Raw genomic sequence first — 21,911 nt, forward strand, 5'->3', positions numbered from 1 at the left:
AGGTAACGATATGACTAGGTACAAACTTGTTGGTTAAGAGGACAGCCACACTGCCCAAGTGTCAGCCCACAGATGGTTAACCACAACAGGAAGAATGACATTGGGACAATCTGGTGGTTACCACCTCAAGAGCCAAGTGTCACATCACCAACAGTGTGTTGGCCTGTCAGTGAGTTTTGGCAATGAAACTGTGAAATGCTATGGTTAAAGATGGTTAACCTGAGCTCAGCTAAGCCTTTGGCCGCAACTTCTAATATACAGAAGCTTCAGGATAGACATGACACCACACACAAGCCCTGTATAAACTAAATCCCGAATGTGACAATCAACACATCCTGAAAACAAAAACAGAGGGACTGTTCTAGAGGAAGCAGATCCAATAAAGGGCGTGGAGAAACTCACTGGCTCAACCAGGAAATCAGGAAATGGGTTAGGTGTTCAGATGTTAGAAAGGACTGCCCATTTTCTTTGAGGTAATATAGTTATGTTAATTACTTACTTTTATGAGATGTATTTGGAGGTGAAATGTCTTTAAGATACTTTTCAACCTGGCAAAATATTAACTTTAAAATATAGGTGGTGGGTACAGTTGATTTTACGATTTTTAAACTTTTTTTTAAACATATTTAGCAGTGTTCCTAATAAAAAGTTGTAGGAAATACTTGTTAAAATCTGTTGAGTTATTCAGGGGCCGGACAACTTTAAAACGAGGGAAAAACACACAAAGACAGGATTCTGTACTATTATTCTATTTTTTTTTTTTTTATAGGAGCCTTACTTGCCTCTGTGTACCAGTGGAAGACTTTATATTATTTACATAAAACACACAAAGGCAGGAAACACAAAACACTGCCCTATGGCCTGGACCACACCACACTCACCCCAGCAGAAAGAAGCATTATGCAAGGCATGAAGCAACATCAAAAACCATCTAGTAAATACAGTCGCTAGTTTTAACATAACTGAGGAATGAGAAGAATCTAAGTATTTCTAACCAGAATTTTGTGACTACTATGAAGTCAAGGGTAATTAATGTCAAGAAAAGAGAAAGTGACAATTTCATTAAGAAAACACAGCTGGGTGGTGGCAGGGGCTCACGCCTTTAATCCCAGCACTAGGGAGGCAGAGGCAGCCTGGCCTACAGAGTGAGTTCCAGGACAGCCAGGGCTACACAGTGAAACCCTGTTTCAATAAACCAACCAAAAAAACAATCAAAACCAAAACAAAAAACATTCCCATAAAGATAACCTCAGGATGTCAGCATCTCAACCTTTTCTTCAACCCTCCTTGTGGTGTCTAGTGATGCTGTATTGTCAATATAAACTTAGGTATTTATGGTACCAGAATTTGTTTCTTCTCATTTAGTTAAGGGAACTTTCATTGGGCAATGATGTCCCACTACTTCTGATTCTCCATTCTTAAGCTGTTGTTACACGGTAAATAGTATTTGTTAAACATGTGATACATGGACACAAAGTTATTTTCAGTTCCACAAATTTTCTCTCCATGCGTGAGATTCTACCTTACCACTCAAATCTAATTCACACAATTTACTCATCAATTCAGCCAACATATGTTGATCATATGCAAGGCACTGGAGGAGCAAGGATGAGCAGAGTGAAGCTCTGCTTTATATTCTGAGAGTTGATGCTATGGATAGTAAATACAGCAATTAAAAAATGGATGCCTGCCAATCTTTCTTTTATGCTGTTGAAGACCCATGAACTCAGCTACTGTTTAATGATTACTGATTGATTACTGGTAGTTTCTACACCAAGGCTTTTTCCAATGAAACATTTTCTTAACACATTAAGTGTAGTTTCTATTTTACTTCTATGTGTGAAGGAGTATTAGGCTTCTGATTATTCCTGAAAATAACTTCCTTTTTAGCTTCCTATAAATAGGCTAATTTTTCTTTTACTGCTATTATTTCCTTAGGTAAAGGAGGTCAAATTATATTTCATGTCACATCAGCTACTTGCATACCTACCTTCCTCACTCCTTTCCACCCTGCTCTGGACTCAAACCTTTTCTCTTACTTATTCTCACGTTATTTATATAGCTATGCTCACTGCTCACTTAACCTGGCTTATAGGGTAGTATTTGGCCACTCATTTAGGATTATGCTTGTTCCATGGCAAAGTAGTTAAGAGCATATCCTTACCTTTTCTTTACTCAAGATATTTGTTAACTGAAAAGGTTCAATCAAAAGTCTGTCTCCTGAGCACAGTAGGCTCTCAGGAAATGGGGTTCATAGAAAGAAATGACTTTGCTACAGTAAGAGCCATGGGCAAACTTGTCAATTTAAAAGCTACCTGGAAAAAAAAATGGGAATGGTTAGCCTGTCTTTTTTTTTCTTCAGGGTAACACTGGATGTCAAAACCAAGTGAAACTAAAAATACCGTTGTACTAAGACTTTAATCTTGGGGTGTTTAATCTGTGTCTGAGTTTGTTCATGTCTGGTTTTGTATAACCTGATCCTCTATCTTCTCAGATTGCCGCCTCTTCCTGGTGGAAGTGTGGTCACATAGAAATCTCTTAAGATCTTTTCAGGTCTCCTCCTCAAGCTCACTGACTTCACACGGAAGTTATAATGGGAAAAGAGGAAGCAAAAAATGAGAAGGACCTTTTACTCATTTTAAGGCTTCAAAGCTGGGATGAAGCACCCCAAAGCATCCATCTTCTTTCCTATAATGTCAATATTACTCTCTAGTGTGAGATCTACTTGACGGACACTTGCCCAAGTTAGAGTCATAAGGCCTCAATAAAACATACTTGAAAAATACTAAGAGGTGATGAGTCACAGGTTTTTAAAATATCCTTTCATAGTATTTCTTTCTGGAATGAATTCAAGTGATATGAGATGAAACCTAAGCAGTGGATAGAACTTTAAGTTTCACACTAGAATCTAAATGGACAAGCCATTTTACTAATTCTGGTACTTCTGATACTGTGATATCTAGCATATTGCACTTCTTCAGATTTTTTGAATATTCTGACACAGCACACAAAATGAAATTTAAGCAATCAAGTTATGAAACTTAAACAAAGTCATATCCATTAACTGCGGTGTCTGGCACCTGTTGCGATGTCTGGCACCTGTATGAACCCGTTGATGCTGAATAAGATTGGTACTCTGGGTGAAGGACTTCCCACATATCCGGCATGCATAGGGCTTCTCTCCTGTGTGAATCCTCTGGTGTTGAATAAGGCATGTTCTCTGACTAAAATCTTTGTTACACTGATTACATTTATAGGGTCTCTCTCCAGTGTGAGTTCTTCGATGCTGATTAAGTGATGAAGAATAAATAAAAGCTTTCCCACACTGATTACATTTATAGGGTTTCTCTCCAGTATGAATCCTTTGATGTTGAGTAAGATTTGCACCTTGTCTATATGCTTTCCCACAGACATTACATTTAAAGGGCTTTTCTCCATTGTGAATCCTCTGGTGTTGAGTTAGGTGCACACTCTGGCTGAAGGCTTTCCCACACACACTACATTTATATGGTTTCTCTCCAGTATGTGTTCTATGATGCTGAGTAAGGTTTGCACTCTGGCTGAAGGCTTTCCCACATACATTACATATATAGGCTTTCTCTCCGGTGTGAGTAGTTTGGTGCTGAATAAGAGTTGATGAATGAGCAAAGGCCTTTCCACATTCATTGCATTTATAGCATTTCTCTCCAGAATGAATTCTCTGATGTCGAATAAGATAAGTGCTCTGACTAAACACCTTCCAACACTCATTGCACTTATATGGTTTTTTCCCAGTATGAATTTTTTGATGTTGGAGAAGGTGTGTACTCTGACTGAAAGTTTTCCCACATTCATTGCATATATAAGGTTTTTCTCCAGTATGAACTCTCTGATGATTAATCAATGATGAACTATGGCTAAAGGTTTTACTGCATTCCAAACATTTATATGGTTTCTCACCAGTATGTGTCCTTTGATGTATAGTAAGATGTGCACGCTGACTAAAGTCTTTTCCACAGTCCTCACACTTGTAGGGTTTTTCTCCAGTATGAATTCTCTGATGTATAGTAAGGTGTGCACGCTGGCTGAAGGCTTTCCCACACTGGTGACATTCATATGGTTTTTCTCCAGTATGCATTCTTTGATGTGCAATGAGGGATGAGATATGCTTAAACTCTTTCCCACATTCTTCACATTCATAAGATTTCTCTTTGGCATGGCTATTTCGGTGTGCCAGGAGTGACGGGTATTTCCTAAATTTTTTTCCACAGACATTACATGAATAAGGCTTATCTCCAGGAAGTATTTTCCCATGTACGACACCAGATGAGACATTATTGAATGTTGGCTTGCTTTCATTATATAGAGAAGTTTTATTATCTGATTGGGTATCAAACTGTACAATTAGGTTTGTGTGCTTTTCAAAATCATTTCTATATATATCGTATTTACTAAGATATTCTTCTGGAGGGTCTTCTTGTGAAATCTCTGACTTCAAACTGAAGTCTCTTTCATCCATCGGAATCTTCCTGAAGGCATACACCGGCTGCCTCTCTAATCCGTCATCACAGTTATCAGCTTCTTCCAATTTGACGGTCTGGGTTCCATCCTGCTTGACGGTCGGAAGATCCTTTAATGGAATATGTGCTTCAGCTTTTGTTTCCGACTCTGAAATAAAAACAGTATTAAAAGTCTTCCTCTCTTTAAAGAAAGGAAATATACACGAATAAAAATATCTGAAGATTACAGTTCTGATAACTTCATTTTATGGTCCTTGAGGTTTACGAAAGGAAAATGAATGCTTAGAAAAGGAGATAAATCACAGAAAATGCAGATGCTTACTAGTCAGTAGAAAGTACAGACAGGAGGCAGGTGACAGTGTCAAGAGAAACTTGGGACACATGGTGTAGCTTATCCATACAGAGATCTCATAAAGCAGGCATGCTGCTTTTTTTCCCCTTCTCATCTATAGGCACAATCTCAAATAATAAATTTTGTTTTTTTCTTTTTGAGACAGGGTCTATGTAGCTCTGGCTGTCCTGGAACTCGCTATGTAGAGCAGGCTGGCCTTGAACTCAGAGAACCACCTGCCTCTGCCTCTTAAATGCTGAGATTATAGGTGTGTGCCACTATGCTAGCTTACCATATAATATTCCTTTTTCTTTTTTTCTCAAGACAGGGTTTCTCCGTGTAACCCTGGCTGTCCTGTAACTTGCTCTGTAGACCAGGCTGACCTTGAAATCAGAAATCCACCTGCCTCTTCCTCCCAAGTACTGGGATTAAAGGTGTGTGCCACCATGCCTGGCTCACCATATAATATTCTTAATCTCATGGAGTGCTTTCTACTCTCATCCATCTGGCAGCCTTAACCAATGTTCTTGAGTGTCTACTAGCAGTGTGTGTTCCACTGTCACCTGGAAATGAACTGAAATTACTGGGTCACATCCTAAACTTACTTCAGACACACCGGCAGTGAGGCCGAATGCTTTGTTTTAGCAAGCACTGAAGGCTATTCTGTTCCACAGCAAAGTGGGAGGACAAGCAGCTGAAGGCTAAAAAAGGATGCCCTCCCCCAAAAGAGTTCAAAATACCTCCCCCTGGCATTTCACCCCAACAATCTAGCCTTTTACCTTTCTACACCGTTTACACCTCGTGTTTAAGTTCAAAGCCACGTTCACGGCTGTAAGCACCCTGCCAGCTCCAGACTGTCTGATCCTACCTGAGAGGTGTTTGCAGTTTACCATGTTCCCTTCACAGTATCCCTTCCTACAACCTAAACACAGAGGGGATGGGTGAAAGATTCAACTGTCTTCCTCAAAGGCCGAATGGCTGAGTATCAGCACCCTCAATATGGTTCAACTTAATACAGTGACAGAACTTGGCCTTAGGTAATTATTTCACAACTTCATGTGACTTACATTTTCACAACTTTGTGTCACTTATGTTTAACAACTTATACTTTCAACTCCAGAGTAAACTCTGGAAATAACATATTTTCTACATTTCCTTCAGAAAATGGCCCGAGACTGAATTTGGTGGTCAGTCAAATGAACACAGAAAATTGATAATTTGTTTACACAAAATACAAACAAAAAAAATCTCTAACCCAAACTCTGGTTTCAAGGCACTCAAGTATGCATTTATCCAGACCTGCTGCTATGTTTCCAATACATGATTTAAAACAAAGTTTGTTATACCTCTACGAAACCAAGTGGGAAATATGAAACTTGTTTTAGTTATATAAGATGAATAATTTGCAATACAGAAAAAGGTACAGGACGGTTCAGAAACTAAATGCAGCTCAAGGTATGATCATTTTCCAACCTGTCAATTCAACAGGACAGTTTGTGGCCACTGAAAATGAAATGCTGCATCTAGGAGAGGGGCCTGTGTGGGACACTGGTGACTGGTAGAATCAGGGAGGTCTGGGCACACCTAGAAGAGTTGTGCAGGCACACTGAGTGAATAAAAACAGGTGTCAAACAGCACATGGAGCGAGCGAGGTCTTATCTCTGTGAAGACATGCCACATGTATCACGCATGGAAATGTTGCTGTCTGAGGGACGAGGTCCTGAGGGGAGAAGCCACATATTTAATTTGCTTCCTTATGCTGCTTGAATTTACAAATCATTTTCATTACTTTTATTCAAATACAAAAATCACAGTTGACAGCAGAACATGTCTAGGAGAGCAATGTCAAATGAGAAAGTGCTACCATGAAAATAAAGTGGAAAAATTATAGTTTTCTTTTTCTAATTTTCAATAAATTAGCTGTCACTTTTACCGATATTTAGTGCTAGAAGTATAGTTATATTAATTTTTTTATAGAGGAAAATATTTAAAAGACAACTCTCCAATCAGGATGTTATCCTGCTCCAGAAGAACAAAATAAGTAGATCAACAATTAGGTAGAGACAAGAAGAACCAGCTGGTCCTAGCAGTTCAGTTTAACTTCTGTGTAATCAGGCTACAGTATCTACATACACGCTAGAAAGTTGTGTGTGTGTGTGTACGCGCAGACTGAATCCAGGCCCTCATGCATTCTAGATAAGTGCTCCACCACTGAATTACATCACAAATTATAATTAACAAGCTTAAAGCAAAAGCCCATTGATACTATTATAATTAATGTACATTTAAGAAAATCAGTTTATTAGAAATTCAGGAACTGAGACCATGAATCAAGGCTTAAGTATGTGTATGTAACTATTCAGAGTGGTTGCTTACAGGTGGTATCAGTTTGTTAACAAGACCCAACAGTGATCTAGTATTTCCAATAAAGGAATTGGCGTCGATTCAGGTAAACAAGAGAAGCCGCAGCAGAGATGATGTGATCTGAATTGAGCCTCAGAGAACGGCTAGGTCCTGTACTACAAGATAGGGGCTGGATAATTGGCTCAGCAGCTAAGAGCACTTGTTGCTCCTGCAGACATTCTCAGCACTCACATGATGGCTTACAACCACCCTTAACTCTAATTCCAGGGGATCCGACACCCTCTTCTGACCTGTACAGATATCAGAGACACATAGTACACATACATACATGTAGGCAAAATAATCATACACATTAAAAAAAATAGGTCTGAGCTGGATTTGGTGGCACACACCTTTAATCCCAGAATTTAGAAGGCAGAGGCAGGTAAATCTCTGAGTTCAAAGTCAGCCTGGTCTACAGAGTGAGTTCTAGGACAGTCAGGGATACAGGGAGAAACTGTCTCAAAAAAACCAAACCAAAACAAAACAAAAAAGTTATGAGACAGTAATGGCCACTGAAGACCAACACTACTAGTTACAAATACCCATGTTTCAGTTTCCTTTATTTTAGACAGGTCTCTCTATGTAGCCCTGGCTGGCCTGAACTAGCTATATGGACCAGGGTGGCTTTGAACTCACCGAATCTGCCTGCCTCTGCCTCCCAAGTGCTAGGACTAAAGGGATGTGATCTCATACCTAGCTCTTTTCTTGAGGTAGAACCAATGAGTGAGATACATTAATCAAAGGCTCAACTAACTACTCATCTTGGAGCTGGCAAAATCCTCAGCATGAATCAAAACACAGGTAAAAGCAGGAGGCAGGAGGAGAGCCAGAGCTGAAGTCATCTACTTGAGATGCTTGTCCATGACAGCCCAGGCCTTTAAAGAGCCACTTTGAGAGTACAAGCAGTCCAGGGGCCTAAGACAAAGCTGGAAGGCAGCCAACAGGATCCCTTTGCAGAGAAGATCAGGCACCAGGTAAGGACCAGCTAGAAACAGAACTTAAAAGAACTTGGCCTTCCCCAGTCTTTGTGCTAGTAAAAGCTCACACATAACTGCAAATGGCCCCCTCTTCACTTTACAGACTAACCCCAGCTCCATGGTCTAAAATCCCCCAAGCTATGAAGTTCACTCAAGTGGTCCCAGGCTGGCAGACTCCCAGAGACCAGACTGACTTGAGCTGAGGCTTATTTCATTACCCTACGTGATTTCTCCCATGTGCCAATTAAAGTGCCAAAAAATCCTGCCAATTAAATGCTGTGATTATGGAAAAGAATTAGCTTTTCCAGTAGTAATCCTTAAAATATGTAATGAACAATGAACCTTTTTAAAAAAGTGAAACCACACAGAATTTTATCATTATTGTTTAAGTCGCTGTTAATGCTGTATAGTGGATATTCAAGTTGGTATCTTAAATAATAATAGTAGTAATAGTAATAATAGCAAGATGCAAGAGTAATACAAAATGTTCTCTGTATAGATAAGGAGAACTGAAAATATGTTAACTTTTATAAAAGGAAACAGGAAAGGGAACTCTAATAGAGTTATCTTAAGACAGTAGAAACCATCAGATATATATATATATATATATATATATATATATATATATAATTTTATATATATATATATATATTTTTTTTTTGAGGGGGGTTTTCGAGACAGGGTTTCTCTGTAGCTTTTGGAGCCTGTCCTGGACTAGCTCTGTAGACCAAGCTGGCCTCGAACTCACAGTGATCCACCTGCCTCTGCCTCCCGAGTGCTGGGATTACAGGCATGCGCCACCACCGCCCGGCGAGTTTATATCTTTTTATACACCTCTAATTTCTCAATTAAGTTAGTGTTTTTAATATTCAAATATATATAATAAGAAAGAATATATCCTTAGTGGGATATAATATAAGGACAAAATAAACAAGACTTCAATGAAATTATAAGCTTTCTGATAGTTATTGATAGTACCACTGATGTATAAGAATTCTAATATCTGTGGAACATATAACAGGAAGTAAACATACTTAGATGTGAACCAGCTTATGTACTATGTAAGACAGAAGATACAAAACAGGATGAGAATACTCATGGTTTGGATTTGAATTAGACTCATCAGTATGAACTCATGACTTTAAAAACTGGAAAGGTGGCCGGGCGGTGGTGGCGCACGCCTTTAATCCCAGCACTCGGGAGGCAGAGGCAGGCAGATTTCTATGAGTTCGAGGCCAGCCTGGGCTACCAAGTGAGTCCCAGGAAAGGCGCAAAGCTACACAGAGAAACCCTGTCTCAAAAAACCAAAAAACCAAACAAAAACAAAAACAAAAACAAACCAAAAAAAAAAAAAAACAAACAACAACTGGAAAGGCATGCTGGCAGACATCTTTAGTCCTAGCGCAGGAGGCAGAGGCAGGAGGATCTCTGAGTTTGAGGCCAGCCTGGTCTACATAACAAGTTTGAGGCCAGGCAGAACTACAGAGTGAGATCCTGTCACAGACAGACAAATGGCCAAATAAACAACAAACAGTTTAACTTGAATCTATTCATGAGGAAGCAGGGAAATCAGGATCACTCTGTAAACAAGACTATCTTGGACCCTTAAAAAAAATCATGAAAGACTTTAAAAAAAAAAAAAAAAAGAAAAAAAAAGTCTAAACATAGTGGAAATCAATGTGGAGATCTGTCATATGACATGTGACCAGCTTAGCCTTCCTGAGCACATACCCAAAGGACTCTACCTCCTGCCACAGAGACACCTGCTCATCTACAATCACTGCTCTTTTCACACCAGTAAGGAAATGGAGTTGGCCTGGATGCTCACTGACAGATGAGTGGATAACAATGATGTGGTGCAATGGAATTCTATGAGTTTGATGGGGTAACCCAGGCTCAGAAAGACATATGCTTCTGATATTGTTTTCTCTCAGACTTGGCTCCTAGCTCCTAATGCTTTTCCTTTTCATTTATTAGAAAATAAGTTGTATGTGTGCATGATATATGTGTGTGGGTACATGTGCCACAGCCATGTGTGGGGGGGCCAGAGGACAATTCTGTGGAGTCTGTTCTCTTCTACTTTTATGTGGGTTCCAAGATCAAACTCAGGTCGCCAGGCGTGGGTGGAAAGCACCTTTACCCATGGAACCATTTCACTGGCCCCTTAGCTTCCAGTTGTTAAACATGCATCCATATAAATGTGAGCAATGGCCAGGAAGTTAGAAAGGGGCCCATGAGGTGGGAAGAGTTATGGAAGGAAAGGGGGAGCACGGAGAGCGGAAGGGGGAGCACGATAGAGGAAGGCAAGGCAGGGAATGGGACAAGACCCACCAAAACCAAGTATGTGTGAGAACACCACAAGGAAACCTGTTCCTTTGTAAGACAGACAGACGGACAGACAGAAATAGGGGACAGCCGGGATCAGCCCATAAGAGAAAAGAGGCTGGGGACAGTTTTACATAAACAGAGACTAAAGACAGGAGACAGTGGGTGGCAGGACAGGAGCTCCGGATGAAACTCTGGACTGGGAAGAAAATATCGGAAAGGCACGTTGTTGAGACATTCAAATGAGCAATAATAATTCATGACTCAAGATGAAAAGCACATCCATGTTCCATGTATCAGGCTCCAACTTTTCCACAGGTTCCAGTCTTCAAAATCAAGTTATTGTAAAGGAGATAAGAATGGAGGAATGAAAAACGAAAAATAAAAAGGAAACAGCTCTTCGGATAATCACCGAGAGCTTTTAAAGGAAGATTTTGAGACAGGGTCTCACTGTTCACCAGGGATGGATCTGAACTCGCCACTCTTAGACTCTTGAGTGCTGGGATTATTGGCGTTTTGGTTTTGGTTATACCATTACTGGTATATGGCTTTCAGGATATGATATCACGTGAAAAAAACAAGGTGTAAACAATATCGATAGCAAGGTACCTTTTATATTGGAAAATGAACTTAAATAACAATCCTTTCTATTCTTTTTCACTGCTGGGGATCAAGCCCAGGCCCCTGTGCGTGCTGGGAGGTGCTCCTCACTGAGGTATATGCCCAGTCCTTGACGAGATTTTTTATCTTGACTTTATATGAAAAACCTCTCTCCCCTGTAAACACACACAGTGCCAGGGACAAGTGTCTCTAGTTTCAAATTAGAATCTTATTTTGAAATATTAGCAATTATTTAAAACCCCAGGTTTTGTCTTGGAGGTCAGGAAGCTGTTTGATGTTGTGCAGATTTCTACACAACAGTGGAGCATGGGCATAATCAACAGACAGTGACTACTTCCTGGGAGACAGAGGGACTGAGTATTGTGTGCGGGTGAGACACTTGGCCTGTCATAGACAAAGGGCTTTGTTGGTAAATAGAGTAAAAGAATCTAAAATACCATGGGAGTCTGAAATAAACATTTTTTTTGTGGCTGTCTATACTTGCTTCCTATGATGGTGGATCTTGGTTGTCAACTTGACTACATCTAGAATCAGCTAAAACCTGAAAGGCCAGGCACTCCTGTGAGGATTTTCTTTTCTATTTTTTTCTTTTCTTTTCTTTTTTTTTTTTTAAAGATTGATTTATTTATTACGTATACAGAAGAGGGAGCCAGATCTCATTACAGATGGTTGTGAGCCACCATGTGGTTGCTGGGAATTGAACTCAGGACCTTTGGAAGAGCAGTCAGTGCTCTTAACCTCTGAGGCATCTCTCCAGCCCGAGGGATTTTCATGACTGGATCATTTGAAGTGAGGAGACCCACAGTAAATCTGAGCCACACTTTCTGGTGGCAGCCCACGTAAAAGGACATGGGAGGAGGAAGCTTTTGATTTTTGCCTACTTGCCTTCACTCTCATTGGCAAATTCACCTATCCAGCTGCTGAGGCATTCCTTCACTGGGATTCAGACCAAGTTCTTCAGCATTTCAATGTAGACAGTAACTCTCTGGAACTCCCAACACCATACTGGGACTGCTGAGACATCCAGTGTTATGGACTGAACAATTACCAGATTCTTGGCCTTTTTTTTTTTTCCTCCATGTAGCCCTAGTTGTCCTAGATCTCACTCTGTAGACCAGGCTGACCTCAAACTCACAGAGATCCACCTGCCTCTACCTCCCGAGTGCTGGGATTAAAGGTGTGCGGCACTACTTCTAGGTGATTTTTGGCATTTCTATAGAGAGACAGCCATTGTTGGACTACTCAGACCACAGTCTTTAAATTACACTCAATAAACCCATATATATATATATATATATATATATATATATATATATATATATATATCTTATATAAATATATTTCATTCAATCAGTTCTGTGTTGTGGAATAATCTTTTTATACACTGTGAATATGTCACTCAGATTGGTTTAATAAAAAGCCGAATGGCCAATAGCTAGGCAGGATTTCCAGGCACAGAGGATGCTGGGAAGAAGGGTGGAGAAGCCAGCCAGATGCAGAAAGAGTTGAACATACAAAATTGGATAGAGGTAAAAGCCACATGGTAGAATGGAGATTAATAAAATTATGGGTTAATTTAAGTTGTAAGAGCTAGTTAGAAACAAGCCTAAGCTATCAGTGAAACTTTCATAATTCATAAGAAGTCTCCATGTGGTTATGTGGAAGCTGGCTGGCAGGACAGAAGAAGTCTGACTACAGTTCTGCTCCTTTAGAGAGCCCCGACTAATACACTTACATATCGTGGGATGGGGATGGCACAGTGAAGCCCCAGAGATGGTCTAAGAGATGGGCTCTAGGGATATTTGAGGATAAAATGTGCAGCCACTGGCAAAGGCATATAAAAGATGCTCAGAAACTTTTCCTGAAGATTTCCCATAGGGCAGCAATGCCAAGAGCTCGGAGTTTTGGACCAGCTAGACGCCTCTGCAGTCACCTTGCTACACTTACAAATCAAATATCAATGCACTGAGGACACAGATTCTGGAGTGTAAAGTCACGTGTTGGCTTTTCTTCTCACCTGGGCTAGGGCCTTCTACAATTTCTTTTATCACCATCCATGGCTCTTCTAAGATGGGAATCACAGTTGGCCTGTAGACGGTCAGTCCTGGTTAGGAGGAACAGAGGAGTTTATCCTGAGATAAGGAGCTATGTGCCTTTATTCCTGATTTCTACTTGGGCTTCTGTGGGGAGACAATGGCTCACGGACATGACCTAATAGGAGAACTAGGTGTGAGGCAGCAGCCAGTGGCAACACTTAAAGCTGTGAACTGTGGTGCACAGTGACCCACCCTGCAAGCCTTTCTTTTGGGGAACAGCAGAACATGACCACTCTGTGCCTGAAGGAGACTTCTCACCTCTAGACTCTATCTTCAGTCCGGTCTTTCAGGAGCCTAACCTGATTTTTAGGAAGGAGGGGCAGGAACACACTGCAGCAGGCTTTTTGGGAGAAGAGGTGTGGACCTTACCTAGAGAAACCATGTTCCAATAGTTCTGTAAAGTCACAGTCTTATACAGTTCCTTCTGAACGGGGCGCATCAGTTCCCAGTCCTCTTGGGTGATATCCACGGCCACATCTGTGAATGTCACTGATTCCTAAAATATCAAACATAACTTATCTCAGTTGAGGAACTAGTGAGGAAGGAGACAGTGGTAACATTGGGGGTGTGTCTGTGGTGGTGGAAGTCACAGAATCTTAAGTCTCATCCTGCTCGGTGTGGTGGCCCACTCATAACACCAGCATTCAGTAAGTTCTGAGTTAGCCTGAACTACATAGTGAGACCTTGTCTTCCACCAACCAACCAAACCAAGGTCCAAAACCCTCATCCAATGTGTGGCCGACTCCATAGTATCCTTAAAAGGTCCTTAAAGGGACATTAAAAATAAGGTAGAATATATTATTTTCAGCTGGTACTAGTACATGCATTTGGTGACTTCATCTTAAAGAAGAAAAGGGCTGGGGTGTAGCTCAGTGGTAGAGCACTTGTCTAGTAGACTCTAGACTCAGATTCCATCTCTAGCACTGAAAAAAAAGGGGTGGGGAGAAAATGACTTTGTGTGTGTGAGCATGCATGTGGTGTGTGTGTGTGTGTGTTTGGACGCATGCCGATGTCACGGAGTGTGTGGCGGTCAGAGGATGATCTCAGGTGTCAGCCATCACCTTCTACCTTATTTGAGACAGGGCCTCTTGTTTGCTGTGACCCTCCAGGGATTCTCCTGTCTCTTCCAATCTTACCCCAGGGGTTATGGATGTGCATTACCACTTCCGGCTTTATGTGGGTTCTGGGATCCAAACTCAGGTCCTCACGTTTGTGTGGCAAGAGCTTTGCCTACTAAGGCTTCTCTCAAGCCCAGAGGAAAGGCTGAAAACTGAATGACAGAGCTGGTTTTGCCTTAGTAATAAATTTGACAAGCTATAATTTAAAAATGGACATTCTCTACAGTGAAATGCTGAGTCCATTCTTGTTATCCCTGTCCTTTTTATTCCCGCTGAACTGCTGCATTTGTAGACACATTCACTGGAAAGGTTACTGTCTCTATGTTCTTGTTAAAAAATGGTTTGGGTTTTGTTTTGGTTTTTAGTTTTTGGGCTGGAGAGATGCTCAGCCACTAAAGGTTAGGCTCACAACCAGATTTTTTTTTTCTTTTTGTCCAAGACAGGGTTTCAAAAAATGGGACATCAAAAAATGTTTTTAAGACAGGGTCTCCACTATGCAGCCCTGGCTATCCCAGAACTTACTGTGTAGACCAGGCTGGCCTCCTGCACTCAGAGATCCACCTGCTTCTGGTTCCCTAGTGCTGGGGTTAGAGATGCGTATGATTAGGCTCTTCATTACTCTGGCATGCTCCTTTTCTTCAGCTGTAACTTAAAAAAACAATCACATATTTTTCAGTCAAGGTTTTAGTATGTAGCCTATGTTGGTCTTGAACTCAGGACACTACTGCCTTAGCCCTACCCAAATGAAAAATTGAGAGGGTAAAATTATATTAAGTTTATGATTTAGGGAGATGACAGCTTTGTAATTACTCAAGTTTTTTCTTTTTTACATCCTGTAAAATGACAAAGGACATGAAAATATTGCAAAATCCACCAGGTAGCAGTGGTGGCGCACGCCTTTAATCCCAGCACTCGGGAGGCAGAGCCAAGCAGATCTGTAAGTTCGAGGCCAGCCTGGTCTACAGAGTGAGATCCAGGACAGGCACCAAAACTACACAGAGAAACCCTGTCTCAAAAAACCAAAACAAAACAAAAACAAAAAAAGGAAATACTGCAAAATCCATACTATGCTTAGTTCTAGCTATGTTAAGATTTTCCTTTATGTGTGTGCATGTATGGTACTGACTAAATAATCTTATTTCATTTTATCATATGATCTTTACATAACATGGGATATATTTTTGCATGTTATTTTCTATAGCAGTCCGTTTCTATAATTTCTAACACATTTCCCCTTGATTTTCTGATTTCCCAAGTAAATATGTTTATATCATCTATTAAAAAATCATGGTCTGGGTAACAGAAGCTATACACATACATACATACACACACACACACACACACACACACACACACACACACACACACCCCTTCCAATAAATCCACCTCTTAACATTGCTTGAGTTGTTAGTCCTTAAATAAGAGACTACCATTCAAACAGTTGATCACAGAATATTTGGCCGTTACTTTTTGATGAAGAAAAATATTAGCAACCAGTGCTACAATCTAGGATAACCAGATGGCTCATATTTAGTGTCCACAATCTCAAAGGTAAAGTCTACTTCTTGGCACTGAATGTCTTGGGCCAGGAGTGGTTAAGGACCTTGTCTCAAATCACAGACAACAGCAGAGTCACCACCCCTCCCGCTTCCCCCCACTCCCTGCCGAGATCTCGTCTGGTTGTGGAGTCACATTCTTAACCTTTACATAGCACTGCTGGTTGAAGTCAGAGCGATGAAGACAAGGGAGGCACACGTGCTTACCAGGGACACTGAGGCCTAGGTCCTGCATGGGGCCTTTGAGGGCTTAGCTGCTATAGGCCCAGGACAGGACGTCCTTATACACTAACGAGCAACTTTAAAATCACAAAAGAAAGTCAGACTCACTTTGGTCATCAAGTCACTGAGCCACCCTGCCTGGAAAGCATGTTTGGGGTCTTCCTCTGGGATTTCTTGGGGAAGGGCAGAACTCTGAGGAGCTGGGGAGACAATGATGATTAGTCTGTTTGCACGGTCTAGGACACACTTCAACAGCTATGTTTATCTACACTTTCTCAATGTGAGAAGGCAAAGGACAACTGAAAACTTTGTTAATATTTCAGAGTCAGAGAAAAGGCCAATGACTGTCCTAAAACATTTGTGCAGACGTCAAAAATGAGCCTGCTTCGGCACTAAGCACATGCAGAAAATTCATACTTCCCTACTTTTTTTTGGGGGTGGTGCTGACATTGAACCCTGAACCTTGTTCATAAAGGTAAGCACTCCACCAGCAGGCTACATACAGCTCCTGCTTTTAAATCTGATACAAAGTTGTGAGTTGTCTCAATACATGAAAGTTCTGTGGATACTTCTGCTATTTTGGAAGCATATTTTTGTAAAACCCAATTCATAAAACTAATGGTTTATTAGCATAATGGTGCAAACCCCTGCAAGTCAGAGTGGTCCCGAGCACTCTGGAAGGGGACACAATGCAGGATGGACCTCATGTTAAAGCTCATTCCTCAGTGACCTTTATTCTCCCCAATTTCATTTAAGGGGGGGCTTGCTCTCAGAGGGGCTCCTGTCTTCTCTAACCACCCAGGGATTCCACCCCTCTGCGGTACAATCCTCACCTTCTTCTTCCAGAATCTCAGTCAAATCCTCCACCAGGGTCACCACTTCCTCGCTGTTCTCTGGGTACTGAGACTTTACCCAAGCCCTAACCTCCCCAGGCAGGATGGTCAGGAATTGCTCCAGCACCAGCAACTCCAGGATCTGCTCCTTGGAGTGAACCTCAGGTCTCAGCCACTTAAGGCAGAGCTCACGGAGCTGACTCAATGCTTTCCGAGGACCTGCCACATCTGGGTATGGAAAATTCCTAAAATTCTGTCGACAGGTCTCAGTGTCACGCAAGAGTCTTGAAGTGAGTGAGTGCTTCTCAATACTGTGGGGGCCGTTTTGAACCTTGTCTGGCTTCCACATGAGAAGAACTTGGGAGCGTGAAGAATTGGCCATCCTCTTTCTTGAGGCTAACATTGCTACAGACAGGAGAACCAATCTGGCAGGATCCTTTATTTTCCCAGTATTGAGCCAACTGCTTGAAGTCTCATGCTATAGTCTCAATAATTCTTTTTTTCCTCAAGGGCCGCTGCAGTCAGGGCCAGAATGGAACCACAGTAAAACTAGCAGCTTGTAACAGATTCTGAGTCCAGAACTTGAAAGGATGAGCAAGACCCTGAAACACAAGAATTGTCTTAGTTAGGGTTAGTATTGCTGTAATGAAACACCATGAGCAAGAGCAACTTGGGAGGAAAGGCTTTATTTAGCTTACACTTCCACATCACTTTTCATCATCAAAGGAAGTCAGGACAGGAACTCAAACAGGGTAGGAACCTGGAGGCAGGAGCCGATGCAGAAGCCATGGAGGGGTGCTGCTTACTGGCTTGCTCTCCATGGCTTGCTCAGCCTGTTTTCTTATAGAACCCAGGATCATCAGCCCAGGTACGGCACCACCCACAAAGGGCTAGGCTCTCCCCATCAGTCACTAAGAAAATGCCCTACAGCTGGATCTTATGGAGGTATTTTCTCAACTGAGGTTCCCTCTTAAAAGACTATATAACTTATGTCAAGTTGACATAAAACCAGCCAGTACAATTGACCTCATCAGTTTGACACACAAATACATCACTGTTAAGCCACAACCTTTCTTTTCTTGTTCATCTCCAAGATCACACAATATTGATAATTAATATTGATAATTATAATAATAATCATGTACCAGGCTTTTTGTTTTGGGTCACAACCAGCTCCCAAATCATAACATGGAGACTTACTAGTTATGAATGCTCAGCCTAGCTTAGGCTCATTTCTGGCTAGCTCTTTTAACTTAAATTAACCTGTTTCTCTTTATCTACCTTTTGCCTCTGGGCTTTTTACTTTCTTCCTTTTGGTATCTTATTTTCACTGTTTCTTGTGTCTGGCTGGTGATGCCCGACTTCTGGCCCTGGGCATGTCCCTCTCCTTCTCGTTCTCTTCTTTCTTCTCTCATGCTTTTTTTTTTTTTGCTATTTATTCTCTCTGCCCCACAGCCCCGCGTATCCGTCTCCTGCCCAGCTATTGGCTGTTCAGCTTTTTATTAGCCCAATCAGGTGCCTTAGGCAGGCAAGGTGAAACAAATACAACACATCTTTACACAGTTAACACACATCCTTACAGCATTAAATAGATGCAGCATAAACAAATGTAACACACCTTTGCCCAGTTAAAATAATATTCCATAACACCACAATATAAAACATTTTCAAACTTAAAAAGTCCCACAAATATTAAAGTCAAACACTTTAAAAAAATTTGTTTCTTTTAAAATCCAAAGTCTCTCAACTGTGGGATCTTATAAAATGAAAAATAAGTTAAATACTTTCTTATTTCAAGAGGTGAGAACCTGAGCACAGTCACAGTCAAATCAAATCAAAACCAGATGGGTGGTGGTGATGGTGCACGCCTTTAATCCCAGCACTGGGGAGGTAGAGGCAGGCGGGTCTGTGAGTTCAAGGCCAGCCTGGTCTACAGAGTGAGTTCTAAGACAAACAAAAACCCACAAAACTTCCAATTACGTAACTAACTTAATGTCCAATGGCTGGAATCCACTCACTATCTTTTGGGCTCCTTCTCCGACTCTGTCCTCTGCAGCACACACAGCTTGTCTTCTGGGCTCCAGCCGGCTTCACTCCACTGCTGTTATTGTGTCTTGGTGATCACCCCATGGTACTGGCATCTCCAAAACGCTGGGGTCTCTTGTTGAAACTGGGCTGTCTTTCACCAGTAGCCTCTGTGCTAGCTAGTCTTATATCAACTTGACACACAAACCAGAGTTATCTGAAAGGAGGGTACCTCTGCTGAGAAAATGCCTCCGTAAGATCCAGCTGTAAGGCATTTTCTTAATTAGTGATCGATGGGGAAGGGCTCAGTCCACTGTGGGTCATTCCATCCCTGGACTGGTGGTCCTGGGTTCTATTAGAAAGCAGGTTGAGCAAACCAGGGGAAGCAAGCCAGTAAGCAGCACTCCTCCATCAGCTCCCACCTCCAGGTTCCTACCCTGTTTGAGTTCCTGTCCTGACTTCCTTTGGTGATGAACAGCAATGTGGAAGTGTAAGCCAAATAAACCCTTTCCTCAACTTGCTTTTTGGTCATGGTGTTTCATCACAGCAACAGACCCCTAAGAGCCTCTCCTGGGCTCTCTTCAGGAATGCCAGCCCTGCCACACGGTGCCAAGTCTCAGCTGCTCTCCATGACTCCTTCATATCATCAAAACCAGTACCACCTGAGTGACTCGTACCCTGCCAAGTTCAGCTGTCAGCAGGAGGCACAACCTTGGCTGCCTCTGGAAGACAGCTCCTGTGTGCCTGACGCTGAGCAAACACTTCCCCCAGAACACTTCACCTCAGTGGTGCTGGTCTCTTCCTAATCACAGATGATTATTCAGTTCCTGCTGACCAGACACCAAAAAGCCAAGTTTGCTTTCCTCTGAAACTTCACAGGCCAGGCCTCCATCATCGGCCCTCTTCCCAACATTCTTATCAGTTTCTACAGAACATCCCACTAAGCTCTCAACACTCAATGACTTTTCTAGCCCAAAGTTCCAACATCCTTCCACAATCCTCCCCAAAACAACACGGTTAGGTCGTGATACTATCAGCCCACTTCTGGTTTCCATTTCTGTCTTAGTTAGGGTTACCACTGCTGTCCATCATCAAAGGGAAGTCAGGACAGGAACTGAAACAGGGCAGGGATCTGGAGGCAGGAGCCGGTGCTGAGGCCATGGAGGAATGCTGCTTACTGGCTTGCTCAGCCTGCTTCTTATAGAACCCAGGACCACCAGCCCAGGGATGGCACCACCCACAATGGGCTGGGCCCTCCCCATCTATCACTAATTAAGAAAATGCCCTACAGCCGGATCTTATGGAGGCATTTTCTCAACTGAGGGTCCCTCCTTTCAGATGACTATAGCTTGGGTTAGGTTGATATAAAACTATCCAGCACAAGAATGGACCATAAGCTCAAGAATTCCTGGTGCACTATGCTACTCATCACACACACAGAGGCAGACTCTGCAGAGTGCACAGGTAGACACATAGGAAGGATACACCCCGATCTTCTTTTCCTCTCTCTTTCGACTTAAAATATATTCATTCTAGAGGAAGTGTATATGCGCGCGTGTGTATGGATGGTGGTGGTAGAAGCAATAATTCAAAGAATTATGAGCAGAATGGTTAATTTCTAACTTGTTAAAAACTAACCATCTTACAGAAAGAAACGTTTCCCTGTTTTAGTCACGGATGTTCCCGCTGTTCTCAGCCACAGAGCAAATTTGCGATTCCTGGGACAAACTGGAGGTGTCTAAACAACCTCGTGGGGGGTGGGGCCCAGGCGATCTATTTATCCGCCTCGCGCAGCCTACGCTACTCTCTCAGAGCCGGGAAGGAAAACAAGCCCGTTGGACCGTGATTCGAGGCTGCTCTCAGGAGCCTCCTCAAGTATAAATCGAAAGCACGATCCCCAAAGCCAACCCCGCAAGTACACAGACGCGGAGAAGAACCCACACGCACTTGTCCCGGGCTCCAACTCCCGGCCCAGCTCATCCGCAGTCATGCCCGGAGGAGATGCGCCGGTCTCGCCTCCAGCCACCTCCCCTTCCCGGCCTCGCCCCGGGCCCGGCCTCCCCGTGGACACTCGCGGGGACATCAGTACCTGTCGCTCGGGCCGGTCCGCGCAGCACGGGCAACAATGGCGGCGGCGTGGTGGGCGCCTGCGTGGCAGGCTCGACCCCGAGCAGCACGGGGGGCTCAGCTTCACCGCTTCCTCTCCGGGAGGAGCCGGGAGCCGCCAGGACGCGACAGCCCCAGCTGGGTCCCCAGAGGCCCCCGGCCGGAACCCCCAACGCCAGGGCTTCGCAGGCGACCTCGCCTCGGCGCCACTGCGCATGTGCTACGGGAACGCTGCGCGTCCGTCGAGCCAATGGGAAGCTGAACCCGGGCCTCCCCATCCCGAGCCCCTGGCCCTGGACCTGTCTCCATGGTAACCTCCTCCACCCATCACCATGACTTGCTTGTTAGCGGCAAGGTTTTTTTTTTGACAGGAACTTTAAAGTTTCCCTGGGCAGAGACAGGCCTGGCAGACTTGGACATCGGGGCCGTAGCAGCAGCTGGGAAAGCGATTAGAGACTAAAGCCGGCGTCTTACTACCCAGAGATAGACAGGCGTCGAGGATGCGGCTCGCAGGGAGAAAAGTCCACACTGTTTTTTCGGGGTGTACCGTGCATAAATTCTTGATGGCTCTGATTGTCTACTGGAGAATCTGACACTGGGACCCTCAGATTCAATAGGCAAAATTCTCTGTCTTAATATTTCTCTCAGCTCCTTCTTCTGTTCTGTGTACTCTTTGGTTTTGTCTTTTGATTTCATCCCAGACTTCTTGGACATTGTAATACTAATAAAAACTTTATTGAATTTGAATACAGTAGTCAATCTTGCCCTCTATCCTTGGTATTCTTTATTCTGCGTG

The 21,911-nt window shown here is 42.7% G+C and overlaps 1 protein-coding gene across 2 annotated transcripts; it reads right to left on the reverse strand.

Moving 5' to 3' along the window:
• Positions 1 to 743: 743 nt before the first annotated feature.
• Positions 744 to 21,347, reverse strand: Znf287 (zinc finger protein 287). 2 transcript variants are annotated; one of them, XM_059270897.1, is made up of 6 exons: positions 21,099 to 21,347; positions 16,985 to 17,586; positions 16,260 to 16,351; positions 13,625 to 13,751; positions 13,177 to 13,263; positions 744 to 4,647 (listed from the first exon to the last, which is right to left on the reverse strand). In XM_059270897.1, the coding sequence occupies exons 2-6, from the start codon at positions 17,385 to 17,387 to the stop codon at positions 3,020 to 3,022; spliced, it is 2,337 nt and encodes a 778-aa protein (XP_059126880.1). In that variant the 5' UTR covers positions 17,388 to 17,586; positions 21,099 to 21,347; the 3' UTR covers positions 744 to 3,019. The 2 variants fall into 2 exon arrangements, with proteins under 2 accessions (XP_059126880.1, XP_059126881.1); XM_059270898.1 differs by lacking the exon at positions 21,099 to 21,347 and adding an exon at positions 19,003 to 19,252.
• Positions 21,348 to 21,911: the final 564 nt, after the last annotated feature.

This window comes from Peromyscus eremicus, chromosome 8a, assembly GCF_949786415.1.
Source record: "Peromyscus eremicus chromosome 8a, PerEre_H2_v1, whole genome shotgun sequence".
Classification (NCBI taxonomy): domain Eukaryota; kingdom Metazoa; phylum Chordata; class Mammalia; order Rodentia; family Cricetidae; genus Peromyscus; species Peromyscus eremicus.

Excerpts from the sequence above, each read along its gene's own strand:
- Znf287 (XM_059270897.1), bottom strand. The coding sequence starts at position 17,387 with ATGTTAGCCTCAAGAAAGAGGATGGCCAATTCTTCACGCTCCCAAGTT. Across the intron at positions 13,752-16,259 it reads TCAGTGACTTGATGACCAAA|GAATCAGTGACATTCACAGA; the intron begins GTGAGTCTGACT and ends TTGATATTTTAG. Across the intron at positions 13,264-13,624 it reads TTGGAACATGGTTTCTCTAG|GACTGACCGTCTACAGGCCA; the intron begins GTAAGGTCCACA and ends CCTCCTAACCAG.